The following is a 13,299-nucleotide window of genomic DNA, read 5'->3' as shown; positions in this document are numbered from 1 at the left end:
CCTTTCCAAAATAGAGGAAAATATGAAAATGGGTTGCAAAGAAATAGAGGTAGAATATTTACAACAGAAAATCTATGCTAAATTTACAAATTTACATTGTAAATCTACAAATTTACGTTAAAAATTTGTAAATGTCAGCAGATATATTTATCATGTTCTTGTTATAGGCTGCCTATGATGAAATGCATACATGTGCAATAAACCATCTTACTCAACTGCTGGACCCAGATGCACCCTACAGAGAACATTATCCTATTCCAGTAATGGATTTTGATGGCAAAAGGTAAAGAGAATGCAGAAATATTTCCATTTTTAGAAATTCACTAGATTCTTCTAGTGCATGCTTCTGCGCATGCGCGTTATGGCGGCGTTCTGAGGCTTCGTGGAGACGGCGGCTGAGTGTCCTTTGGCCGCAATGCCGCTCCGTCGGCCGCCTCGCTGCTTGGTTCCCGGCTCCGGGTATGCGATTCTTCCGGCAGCCGAGAGTGAGGTCTTTGGACCTCATTGAGCTCTCGGCTGCTGAGTACGGAGCCGAAGTCCTTAACAGCAGCGGAGGGCGGCAGCCATGTTGGGGGGGGTGCGAGGAGACGCCCAGCCTGACTCAGCTGTTTGTCGGCCGTTTCGGCCGCGGATGTCATCGACAGCTGGGGAGCGTGCCAAACCTCGATGGAGGACAAAGGATGGAGGACATCGATGGTGGTATGCTGGGGCTTGGGTGTTGGATCGAGTTGGACCGCAAGTAACATCGGCGGCTGGAGTGGGGCCTGTACGGGCATGATTATTGCCCCTCCCCCTACCTTCCTTCCTTCCTCCCTTCAAGGCCCGGAACATCTCTTCCCCCCACTGCTGACTTTTTGCCATGGCCTGCCTACTAATGGCTTGCCTAAATGCCGCAAGTCATCTACGGCTTACATCTTTCTTGGGTTGTTTTTTCCCCATCGGCAACTGAGAGGTGGCTTGGCCTAGGCATTTACAACAGCGGCACAGCGGCGCGCTGGAGCCATATTGGGCCCAGCGGGAAAAAAAAACTCGCGGCTGGTGGGTGGTGATATGGACAGCGGTATGGACGGCATTGACGGCACTGACGGCACTGGCGGCATAATTTCGTCCCGATTATCGTACCACACGGGTTTGTCCCGGTGGTACGCGGCGAATCGAGGAGACTTTTATTCTGGCTATTGACTTTTCCATCTTCGTAGCCGAGGAAACAACCAAGGGGAGGCTATTATGCCAACCTCCGAGAGGGAGGTCATTCGATCGGAACCGGATTTTCGGCCTTGGTTGCTTCTGGACCCTTTGGATTTTCTACGGACTATGACCAATATTGTAGCCTGAGTGGCTAGTAATATGACTAATATTAGGTCCAACGATCTATTGGTATGACCGGAACATCTCCGCCAGTCAGGGATGGACATCTTTTCGCTATTTATTGACTATTTCCCATGAGATACTCGTTTGCCGAACTACTACGACTGCGAGGTTCCCCCGCCTCGCAGGAATGGCCCTCCAAATTATCGAGGGCTTACCTTAACGAAGGGTCTTGGGACCCAGAGAGGTGGCATGCCAAGAAGAAGTTGTGGGGTTTTAAATAGTTTTTAAATAAGGGTTTTTAAGGGGAGGGATGTGGCGGGTGGGGTGAGAACCCGTCGGGAGGATCCAGCCCTGTGCTAGTTCGCGACACTATCCCATCTAGTCTGAAGGCAGGGGAGGACGTTCCAGGTTTAGTGGGTTGTTCGATCTGTACGGTAAGTGGGAGAGGCAGATATGGCGGGGGGGAGGGGCCGTACCAAGTTGAGGGAGCACGCGTTCGATGTCTGCGAGCGATCGCGTGCTCCGGCCCCTCAGTCCCGACCCGTTCCCCGGGTGGCCATGATCCTCAGAGCTTGGATCTTCGGCTGGTGTTATGTAATGCTCGGTCCGTGGTTAATAAGGCCCCCCTGATTTGTGATCTTATTCAGGGGGAGTCCGCGGACCTTATGGGCATCACGGAGACCTGGTTGGGCCCAGAGGGGGGGGTCCCCCTTGTCGAGATGTGCCCTCCAGGTTTCCGAGCATTTCATCAGCCGAGGGTCCAAGGTAGGGGTGGGGGGGTGGCGGTTGTCATTAAGGAGGATCTAGAGCCGAGGGAGACCACTGTTCCTCAGATTGCCGGCTGTGAATCCCTCTATGTGCGGTGGGGCTATAGGAATCAGTTGGGCTTGGTGATCGCGTACCTGGCTCCTTGCTGCGTGACCACAGCCCTGCCTGAGCTGTTGGAGGTACTCGCTGCTGTGGCGGTTGAGACCCCCAGACTTATAGTCATGGGGGATTTTAACCTGCCATCAGTTGGCTTGTTATCAACGGCAGCTCGGGAGTTCCAGGCTTCCATGACGGCCTTGGACCTGATTCGAGTAAATGATGGCCCTACGCACACGGGGGGAGGCACGCTGGATCTGATTTATATCTCTGGACAGTGGCTTAATGATCTGGTGTTAGATGATTTAGTAACAGAACCAATGTCATGGTCGGATCATTTTCTCCTTCGCCTAGATTTCCGGACCGCCATTCACCACCGCAGGGAGACGGAACCTATACGGTGGTTCCGTCCCAGGCGCCTGATGGACCCTGAGAGGTTCCTGACGGAGCTTGGGCCATTCCCTGAGGATCTGGCCCACGGCACGGCTGAAGAACTGGTCGTGGCCTGGGAACAGGCCGCGGCGGGGGCCTTGGACCGTGTCGTGCCTTTGCGGCCTCTGACCCGGCGTAGATCTCGTCCGGCCCCTTGGTACTCCGAGGGGCTGAGGGAGATGAAACGCCGAAGAAGACGCCTGGAGAGCACCTGGAGGTCCAGTCGCTCCGAAGCTGATCGGACACTAGTTAGGTCCTATTCTAGGACCTACCTAGTGGCAATGAGGGAAGCGAGGCGTTCCTACGCCTCCACCCTCATTGCGTCGGCAGATAACCGCCCGGCCGCCCTGTTTCGGGTGACCCGTTCTCTCCTACATCAGGAGGTACGGGATGACCCCTTGCAGGGACGAGCCGAGGAGTTTAGCGGTTATCTATACGATAAAATCGCTCAGCTGAGGGACGGTCTGGACCGAATTTGGGATGATCCAAGCGAGGGAGAGGAGGCACGTCTTGTTGAGCTCATTTGGGATGAGTTTGACCCTGTGGCTCCCGAGGACGTCGACAGGTTGTTGGGGAGGCTGCACGGCACGACATGTTTACTGGACCCGTGTCCTTCCTGGCTGGTACTGGCCACTCAGGCGGTGACACGAGGCTGGCTCCAGAGGATTATCAACGCTTCTTTATTGGAAGGGGTTTTCCCTGCCGCCTTGAAAGAGGCGGTGGTGAGACCCCTCCTTAAGAAGCCCTCCCTGGACCCAGCTATTTTGGGTAACTATCGTCCAGTCTCCAACCTTCGCTTTGTTGCGAAGGTTGTAGAGAGTGCCGTGGCGCGACAGCTACCCCAATACCTGGATGAAGATGTCTATCTAGACCCGTTCCAGTCCGGCTTCCGACGCGGATACAGCACGGAGACAGCTTTGGTCGCATTGGTTGATGATCTCTGGAGGGCCAGGGACAGGGGTTATTCCTCTGCCCTGGTCCTATTAGATCTCTCGGCGGCGTTTGATACCATCGACCATGGTATCCTGCTGCGCCGGCTGGGGGGATTGGGAGTGGGAGGCACCGTATATCGGTGGTTCTCCTCCTATCTCTCCGACCGGACGCAGACGGTGTTGACGGGGGGGCAGAGGTCGACCGCGAGGGGCCTCACTTGTGGGGTCCCACAGGGGTCGATTCTCTCGCCCCTGTTGTTCAACATCTACATGAAGCCGTTGGGCGAGATCATCAGTGGTTTCGGGGTGAGATACCAGCAGTACGCTGACGATACCCAGCTGTACTTTTCCACCCCGGGCCACCCCAATGAAGTTGTTGAAGTGCTGTCCCGGTGTTTGGAAGCCGACGGGTCTGGATGGGGAGAAACAGGCTCAAGCTTAATCCTCCAAGACGGAGTGGCTGTGGATGCCGGCATCCCGATTCAGTCAGCTGCAGCCGCAGCTGGCTGTCGGAGGCAGTTATTGGCCCCAAAGGATAGGGTGCGCAACTTAGGTGTCCTCCTGGATGATCGGCTGTCGCTTGAAGATCATTTGACGGCCGTCTCCAGGGGGCCTTCCACCAGGTTCGCCTGGTTCGCAGTTGCGCCTTCCTTGATCGGGATGCCTTATGCACGGTCACTCATGCGCTCGTTACCTCTCGCTTGGATTATTGTAATGCTCTCTACATGGGGCTCCCCTTGAAGTGCACTCGAGGCTTCAGGTACCAAGCTGGGTTTTTTTAAAGAACAAAAATAACTGTGCTAGTTATTCTATCACAGGGATGGATGGGTGGATGGATGAGAAGAGGGAGAAGGAGAGGGAGGGAGGGAGGGAGAGGGAGAAGGAGAGAATTACTATCTCAATTTTGGACAGAGCTCATTTGAGTTCAATTGTGAGGTTAAATAGTATTTAAACTGAAGACTCTGCTTATAAATTGAGGGTTCTGGAAATCAGCTTCATTGGGTATTAAAATCGGCAGCACAGAATACTTTCTGATAACTGACACCCTCAGATACAGATTTCTGTAATGGCTTTCAGCTCTGTAATGAAAACTTAATCAACCAAAATTATCATACATACAAGAATTTTTTTTAACTGTCTCCTTTTGTTCATTATAATTTCCCTATATATCAGCATGCAAATTATAATACTATGTGGGATGTTCCTTTCCAAAATAGAGGAAAATATGAAAATGGGTTGCAAAGAAATAGAGGTAGAATATTTACAACAGAAAATCTATGCTAAATTTACAAATTTACATTGTAAATCTACAAATTTACGTTAAAAATTTGTAAATGTCACCAGATATATTTATCATGTTCTTGTTATAGGCTGCCTATGATGAAATGCATACATGTGCAATAAACCATCTTACTCAACTGCTGGACCCAGATGCACCCTACAGAGAACATTATCCTATTCCAGTAATGGATTTTGATGGCAAAAGGTAAAGAGAATGCAGAAATATTTCCATTTTTAGAAAATTCACTAGATTAAGCCCAAAGTAGCTGAAACCTTTTGAGTCCTTTAGTAATAATAGCAATAGCACTTAGACTTATATACCACTTCACAGTGCTTTACAGCCCTTTCTAAGTAGTTTACAGAGTCAGTGTCAGCCCTGGGGGCCATCTTTTCTTTGGAACTTCAGGACTGCCACATTTAGTGCCTGGGAAAATGGGAGGGGGGGATTTGCAAGAAGTTGGTGAAGATATGTAGCCATAACAACATCCATTTCTCTGGGAGTCAAGGACGTTCAGCCTGCACCTGGGTAGGAGTGACTGGGGGCTGTCTCCAGTTCATATGGTGGATTGATTGGATCATGTGACAAACATGTGGGTACAGGGGATGGGTCTTTGACTTTCTTTTGGGTGGGGAAAACACCAGAACTTTCAGATTCGGGTTTTCCCAGATGTGCCAATATGACATCTCTAATAAAATGGATCTTTGAGGAATCGCTAGCCTCGGAGTCTTCTTTAGTTGGGGGTGTTACTTGGAACCCTGACAGTCAGCAGATTGCCCCCAACAATCTGGGTCCTGGTTTTGAGGTTCCAATGGCTGCCCTTCCTCTGGAGGTCATGTTCGTTGCATTTTGGGAGCTCACAGTCCACATTTACAGACATTGGCAGCATTCTGCCATCATGAGACTACATTTTACAATGGATCTAGCAAAACCCAGTATTTACTTCTTGTTTTCAGTAAAAACAACCCATAGCAAACCATTGATTTGCTTAACTACTGCAGTGCTCATTTAACGACCATGGTGTTTGCTTAACAACCACCACAAACAAGGTTATGAAATCATGTCGGTCGTGTGAGTGATTCAATTTACAACTTATAACCATGATGATCAGGCTCCATTATGGCTGTAATTTGAAGATACCTGTAAGTAAAAACTGTAAGCAGAAATTATTACAAATGCTGACAATCAATCAGAAATGTTAAATGGAAAAGAGATTTTCCCTGTTCATTAATTAATTAATTCAAACATACACACACACACCCAGCCTCATAGAGCAGAGTTCCCCAACCTTTCTGGCTTTGTGGACAAGGGCAGTGGGGAGAGGGGATGGTTTCACGCAAGTGACAGGCAAACATGTATGTCCACGCAGTTCCATTTCGCTCGCCCACTGTTCACGCAAGGGGATGCACTCGCATGTGCTCACCCAACACTTTGGGCGGCCTGATTTTGAACAGCTCATGGCCTGGTAGTGGGCTTTAGGCCAGGGGTTGGGGACCCCTGCCATAGAGTCTCTCTGAAAGCCATCATGATATGAGTTTGACTAGGAGGTGCAAGTTAAAATTTCTCACAAGTCATAAGATTTACTGAGTGACTTTGAATTCTTCTCGCTGAAATTAGTACAAGAGTTATAATTTATCAAGTTAAAATATATGGGAACCATATATTCTGTCAAGAAAGGGAAGATGAGATAAATTAAAATATAATTGTATTCTAATATATTCATGTCACCTCTCCCTCACTGGAGGTATATGAATCAGTTTTCTCTAATTAGCTGCCTTCCAAATAACTTGGTTTAATTAAAACTCACATCTACAAAGTTAATACTACAAAGCTGTAATCTTAAGAAATCTGCAGGCCATTGAGTTTGGCCAGGTTGATTGAGTGGAATTAATTAAATTCATATACAGCTTGTAGCCAGCCACACTGCCATCCAAGTATTGGAGACTGCTAGATCCACATACACCCCACCGCCAGCCAATTTGCCTGTCAGAGATGAAGTAGAAATAATTTTATTTAGGACTGATAAATATAGATTATGCTTGATAGAAAGATCATGCAGGTTCCTTCCAAAGCTAGCATTGTTAAATATATAGACACAATTTGATGTGTTAAAAGATTTGCTTATTAAAGTAATGTGGCTTCTTTTTCAAAACAGATACTACGTAATCGGCATTGAGCTTGAAGCTTTTTATATGCTTTTTAAAAGTCAGTGGTGGGGAGCTATCAATGAAGTGATAAGCACCCTTAAACCAAAAAGGCTTCCATTAACTGACACGCAAGCAATGGATCAATTCAAGAAAAGATTTGGTTATAGGAAAGCTATTAAATGTAAGGTATGTTTTAAGGGTTTGAATATATCCTAGAGAACAAGTCTGTAAAAACTTTTATTTATATTCTTATTACTGTGACAATTATCTTAAAGCATATGTATTAATCACCAAAAAAACTAATTTTTATTACTGTTCTTCAAAACCAGTTTCTGTCTCATTTCTACTAATACTTTTCCTTTCTGTTCCTTGACTTTGTATTTAACCTCCATAATAGAACAGGGCTTCTACAATTCATCAGCTGTTTAATAATAATAATAATAATAATAATAATAATAATAATAATAATAACAACAACAACAACAACAACAACAACAACAACAACAACAACAATAACAACTTGGCACACTGGGAGCTGTGCCTAAAGACCTAGGCAAGCACTTAAAAGCAATTGGCGCTGACAAGATCACCATTGGTCAGCTGCAGAAGGCCACCTTACTGGGATCTGCTCGTATAATTCGCCAATACATCACGCAGCCCTAAACGCTTGGGAAGTGTTCGACTAGTGATCTGTGATACGAAATCCAGCATAGTTATCTCGTTTGCTGTGTATACTGTCATTTTGTGTAAATAAATAAATTAATAAATAAATAAATAAATAAATAAATAAATAAAAATAAAAATAATAATAATAATAATAATAATAATAATAATAATAATAATAATAATAATAATAATAATAATAATAATAATAATAATAATAAAAAAAAATAAAAATAATAATAAAGGGTTCATAATTTTGGTGCAAAATTATTAAATGTTCAAGAGCCCAATGCAATTTTGTAAATGACCTTCTGATTGTTGGGTTATTTGTGGTAACTCGTTCACACATTGCAATTTTCAAGTGATGAATGGGCATCCTGGTTTCTTACTGTTTCATTTTCGAGCAACGTTTGCACTGGATGGCCAAACTAAACAATGTTAAAGTGGTCTTTGAAATTAAACTCCCATTTTTAAAAAAAAAAACTAATTAGCTTCATTTGGGAATTGAGGCATATAATAATTAATAGATGTGCACATATGCTAGAGGAGAATTCAAATCTTTCTTTCTGTCATGTAATAGCAAACATCTTCCCAAATATAAGACCCTGCTTATATTTGAAAAGAAAGGTACCAGTGGCCAGTTTCATATTCAGAAAATATTTTTTTCTTGAGGACTGGAGGGGGCAGTGTCTGAGATCTGTAGAATTTCTTCCTACATTTACCACAATTTCTTTCCTTATCACTCCCTTCAATTGCCATATCATTTTTAGAATGTAAATAATTTCATCAGTTGATAACATATTCCATGAATCCAATTTTTAATATCAGATCTGTACATTTGTTTCCAGCTATATAGAATTATTTATTTATTTATTTTGCTGAAACCCTGGTTCAACAGAGCCAGCATTTTTAATCAATGTCAAAATTCATATTTTTAATACAATTCAGCATCATAATTAGATCTTTTTACTTTACATTGCTTTTAAAAATAATAACAGGAAAGAAAAAGGAAAGAAACAAAATACAGACATGATTATACTATGAATACATTCTCAAAAGTACCCATAAAATGTGCTTTAAAAGTTAAAAACGACAACAGAAAAAAAGATGCAAAGTATATTATTATATAATGGTTGTCTGAACAGTCAGTCAGATGTTTAGTCTTAACAGTCAGCCAGATGTTTAGGGTGCATTTTTAATTTTTAAATTAATTTAAATTTAATTTAAATTTAAAAAAATTCACCTAGTTCTTTCAAGGACCTAAAATAAGCAACTGGTAGTAAAGGTATCATGGCAGGAGGTAACTGGTTCAAGTAAAACTGCCTTTTGCAATTGACAGATGTTGATTTTGTCAATTCCAATATTGTTGAAATGGTGTTCCTGTTGTTTTAGGATTGCATCCAAGGCACCTATTAATATTAATGTTACTTTTGCTTTCTTTTGCCACAGTCATTCGACTTCTATTTGCAGATCTTTGTATTTTGTTATTTTCTCCAGTTTTTCTCTCTTCTATTCTGCTGTCTCGACATACTTATTATCACAATTACATCTTAAATTACTATATTTCCCCCCAAGGCTATAGCATCATATGTAACTACTTGAAACCAAGAAGGAATCATAACTGAAGTGTAAATAGCATCTTCACTGTTTTCCTTTCTGTGGTTTTAGAGCCTGAATTTTGGCATGAAATCTGCTGCTGATAGAGGACTGGCTGCCATCTTCCTTACCTTCTGCCGTAGGACCTCCATCAACAGTCTTGCTATTACAGATGATTATGGTTATGCATACATCCATCATGCTGCTATTTACAACCGTGTGGCAATTATAGCTCAGGTGGTTAAATTACATCTAACTATTAATCAAAGGCGTTCTATTCCAGTGAGCCACGGTAAGAAAGATAAGATGCTGCCAACAAGTTGTGAGTCCCAAATTTCTACCCCTTCCCATTTATATGAAACACTAAAAGTCTGAATTTGGAAGCTATATAAAAAAACAAGAAATAAATATGGAGTATGGAATGGGAGGGGAGGGGAGGAGAGGAGAGGAGAGGAGAAGAGAGGAGAGAGAAGAGAAGAGAAGAGAAGAGAAGAGAAGAGAAGAGAAGAGAAGAGAAGAGAAGAGAAGAGAAGAGTAGAGTTGGAAGGGACCTTGGAGGCCTTCTAGTCCAACCCCCTGCTTAGGCAGGAATCCCTATACCAATTCAGACAAATGGTTATCCAATCTCTTCTTAAAAACCTCCAGTGTTGGAGCATTCAAAACTTCTGGAGGCAAGTCATTCCACTGATCAATTATTTTAACTGTCAGGAAATTTTTTAATAACTTATCGATGCGGTATTCACGTTCAATATCTGTTCTCAACATTGTAGTTAACATTCTGTCATCTGATTAGAGAAATTTATTCAACTTGGCATGTTGTTTTTCCATTTTTATCCTAATTAAGCACCCAAGGTTTAAATGCTTGCTTCAATATTTGGGTTCACACAAAATTATGCTTTGTCAGATTTGATAAACATTGTTGAGAAAAGTCATTAAAGGCTAAGCTTCAAGTTAAGATCTAAACCAAAGTCAAAGCACATTATGGCTTAGTTGAATATATGAACTAAGCCATTGTAAACTTTTCTTTAAGAAAACAAATTAAATTAAAACAGCAAGACATACACAAGTCATTTAATCCTCACCTATTAATCACCTATTTAATCACCCTAAGATTGTCATTCCACAATCTTTACCTAGAAATAAATAGGCAATGTTTAGAATTTATCTTTTTATCTCTGCCAAATCTGTTATTAATGTATTATTTATTAATTGTCATATAATAACAGCTTTAACACAAACGATCATATAAAAATGTAGTAACAGTAACAATATCAATGTAATTTGGCTTGGGTTTTTTTTCCAGGAAAACGTTTCCAAAAACCAGAAACAAAAAGTGGTATGTTATAAATCTATTATCCTCTTGTTATATAAAATAAAGCTTTAGCTTTATTTAGTACTAGTCAAACAAAGGTCTTCGAATAGGTGGAAGCATTGCAGGAGCATTCATACATTCAAATCCAATGTTATGTGAAACATTATTTCAAAAATCAAATTTTGCTCGATAACCAGCTTGGGGGCAAACTAATTTAAAGTGAAGCTTACACCATTCTGTGGAAGCCCTGAAAACTGAATAATTGAGATTATTTTGTTTGTATGTAATATTAAGTCAAAATAACATTGTAGCTAAGTGTGATATGTCAATGTAGCTTTTATCATATTACAGCTACGGTAGTGTTTAGGTAGGTAGGTAGGTAGGTAGATAGATAGATAGATAGATAGATAGATAGATAGATAGATAGATAGATAGATATAGACCTTGACTTATGACCGCAATTGAGCCCCAAATGTCTGTTGTTAAGCAAGACAGTTGCTAAATTGCTCCATTTTACGACCTTTCTTGTTACCGTTGTTAAGTGAATCACTGCTGTTGTTAAGTTAGTAACATGGTTGTTAAATGAATCAGGCTTCCCCATTGACTTTGCTTGTCAGAAGGTCGGAAGAGGTGATTACATGACTCTGAGACACTGCAGCTGTCTTATGAGCTACCAAGCAGCTGAATTTTGATTACATGAACATGGGGATGGTGCAATATGTGAAAATTGGTCATAAGTCACTTTTTTTCAGTGCCGTTATAAATTTGAATGGTCACTGAAAGAATGGTTGTAAGTCAAGGACTACCTGTAGAAATTATAACTCTGACCTGAGAGTGAATCTTTTTAATTTCAGGTACACCTGCCTTCATAGAAAAGGATGTCATAATTGGAGAAAGAAGTTGTGAGTTGTAAATAAATTCAGGATTAACATTGTACCTATTAAGGGTGTTAATAGGTAATAATAGGTACAATGTGTTTTTGTAAGACACATTGCCTTATTTCAAACACTGAGTTGTTTTTTTTTACAGAGGATACTAGTAATCATGTCCCATTTGCAATTTTCTTTTGTACTCTTACAGTTTCTTCCATTGTGTGGAAGTGTATGTTAAGAGCAGAATTATGGAATAGCAGGATAATGTTTTTTCTTAAATAGCAGTACAGAATGTATCCTTGGATATGACAATTGGTAATGGAATCATTTTGTAATGATTTCCACGCTTCTGTCCTATATACACACTGCAGTGTTCTCCAAGTCCATAATCTCCTTTTTTGAGATCCCAAAAATGAAAATGAGAGATGACTTTTAAGTTTTTTAAAAATACATATATCATACAATTAGAACATGATAATGAAGTAATTTAGGTTTTTCTAATTGCCTTAAACAATTATCTCAACTGGTACCCTGTGAAAGGTAAATTAGTTGCACTAGATCTGGCTTGGTATTAAATCCAAACAGCTATCTCTCTTGCTTTCACATTTGACTGCCCTTTCTACTCTATTTCAAGAAATCCTGAGTACAATCCATTCAAAAGAAGCATGTGGATCCAAATCCATTTATTTCAAAGGAAAGAATTTAATAACATTATGTATTCTCATCTGTCCCTTTGAAATTACATATAAGAATTAAGCATACTTAACCTTGACATTGATATTTTGCTTATGCACATTAAGGTGCTAATCATCCATGCATTTTAACTACAAGTTATCAGGTTTCCAAATTGTATAAGATAAAACAGGAGAAGGAAGTTGGAGTACCAGAGCTGAAACAGCTCCTAGTGCCACTTGACATCTTCTGTTTTATACAATGCAAAGTGAAAATCATTAAATATACCAGTACTTCATAAATTCAAATTCACTCTTTTTAATTAAAATAGGCAGATGGTGAGACGAGAACATAGTCAACATGGAATGGGGAAAGGTTAAAAACAAATAAATACCACAGGTCTTCTCACTCTGAAATCAAAATTTGTTTTCAACCTGTCTCCATTCAATGTCGACTCCATTTTGTTCTGGTCCCACCATCTGCCTGTTTTTTGGAGTATCATCCCTATTTTGCCAGTGGAACCCTCAGCTAGAAAAGTCTGTCATAAAGTATTCTTATACTTTTATCAGACTGTAAAAACACATCCGCTCTAAATTTACAAATATATATCATTTATATTTGGACCGCCATTTGCAGAAAATTTATTTTTGTTTTGTTTTGAATTATTAAATGCTGGAATGCAGTTCATTTTAGGCTTATCTGCCTGTGTTGCTTTTCTGACATCAAGAGCGGCAGCAATAATAACAAATACAGCTTTGGGAAACATAACTTTAATATTAATTACACAAAAACAAAATGATGAACACAGCACCAATACATAGCTAGCACGTAATCATTCTACTCTATAGAGATTTTGCTTTACTTCCTCAAGGCCAGTGGTCACTCTTGCCTCTTGTTGTCTATCAGCTTGGGGACCCACAGCTTTGCATCTAGCAGCCCAGTGCGGTTCCCTTGAAGCGCTTCATTTCCTTCTGGCTTTAAGAGCAGATTACCAAATACCCGATGACCGAGGATGGTTGCCGATCCATTTTGCTGCCTATTATGACAACGTGGCCTGTATTACAGTCCTCTACCGAAAAGACGCAGAGCTGATAGAGGCGGAAACTCAATCTCTGTGAGTAAGCAGAAGCGGGTATCCAGGAAGAATGTTGGGAGTGGGGGAGACCAGAGACAGGTCTCTTGTTGGGTTTAGGAAGCTGGTAGAGTTGAGAATGAAGAA

At 41.6% G+C, this 13,299-nt stretch overlaps 1 protein-coding gene across 1 annotated transcript in view; it reads left to right on the top strand.

The window, feature by feature from the left end:
* Nucleotides 1-13,299, top strand: part of ANKAR (ankyrin and armadillo repeat containing) — a 46,314-nt gene that overhangs the window by 6,867 nt on the left and 26,148 nt on the right. The window contains exons 4-7 of the mRNA XM_058188656.1: nt 168-283; nt 6,974-7,151; nt 9,297-9,510; nt 12,987-13,194. Of these exons, the coding sequence (XP_058044639.1) occupies nt 168-283; nt 6,974-7,151; nt 9,297-9,510; nt 12,987-13,194 (716 nt within the window). The remainder of the gene's footprint in view (nt 1-167; nt 284-6,973; nt 7,152-9,296; nt 9,511-12,986; nt 13,195-13,299) is intronic.

This window comes from Ahaetulla prasina, chromosome 1 (assembly GCF_028640845.1).
Source record: "Ahaetulla prasina isolate Xishuangbanna chromosome 1, ASM2864084v1, whole genome shotgun sequence".
NCBI classification, from domain to species: domain Eukaryota; kingdom Metazoa; phylum Chordata; class Lepidosauria; order Squamata; family Colubridae; genus Ahaetulla; species Ahaetulla prasina.
The sequence above is the reverse complement of the archived record's forward strand: the minus strand, read 5'-3'. Positions and strand labels throughout refer to the sequence as shown.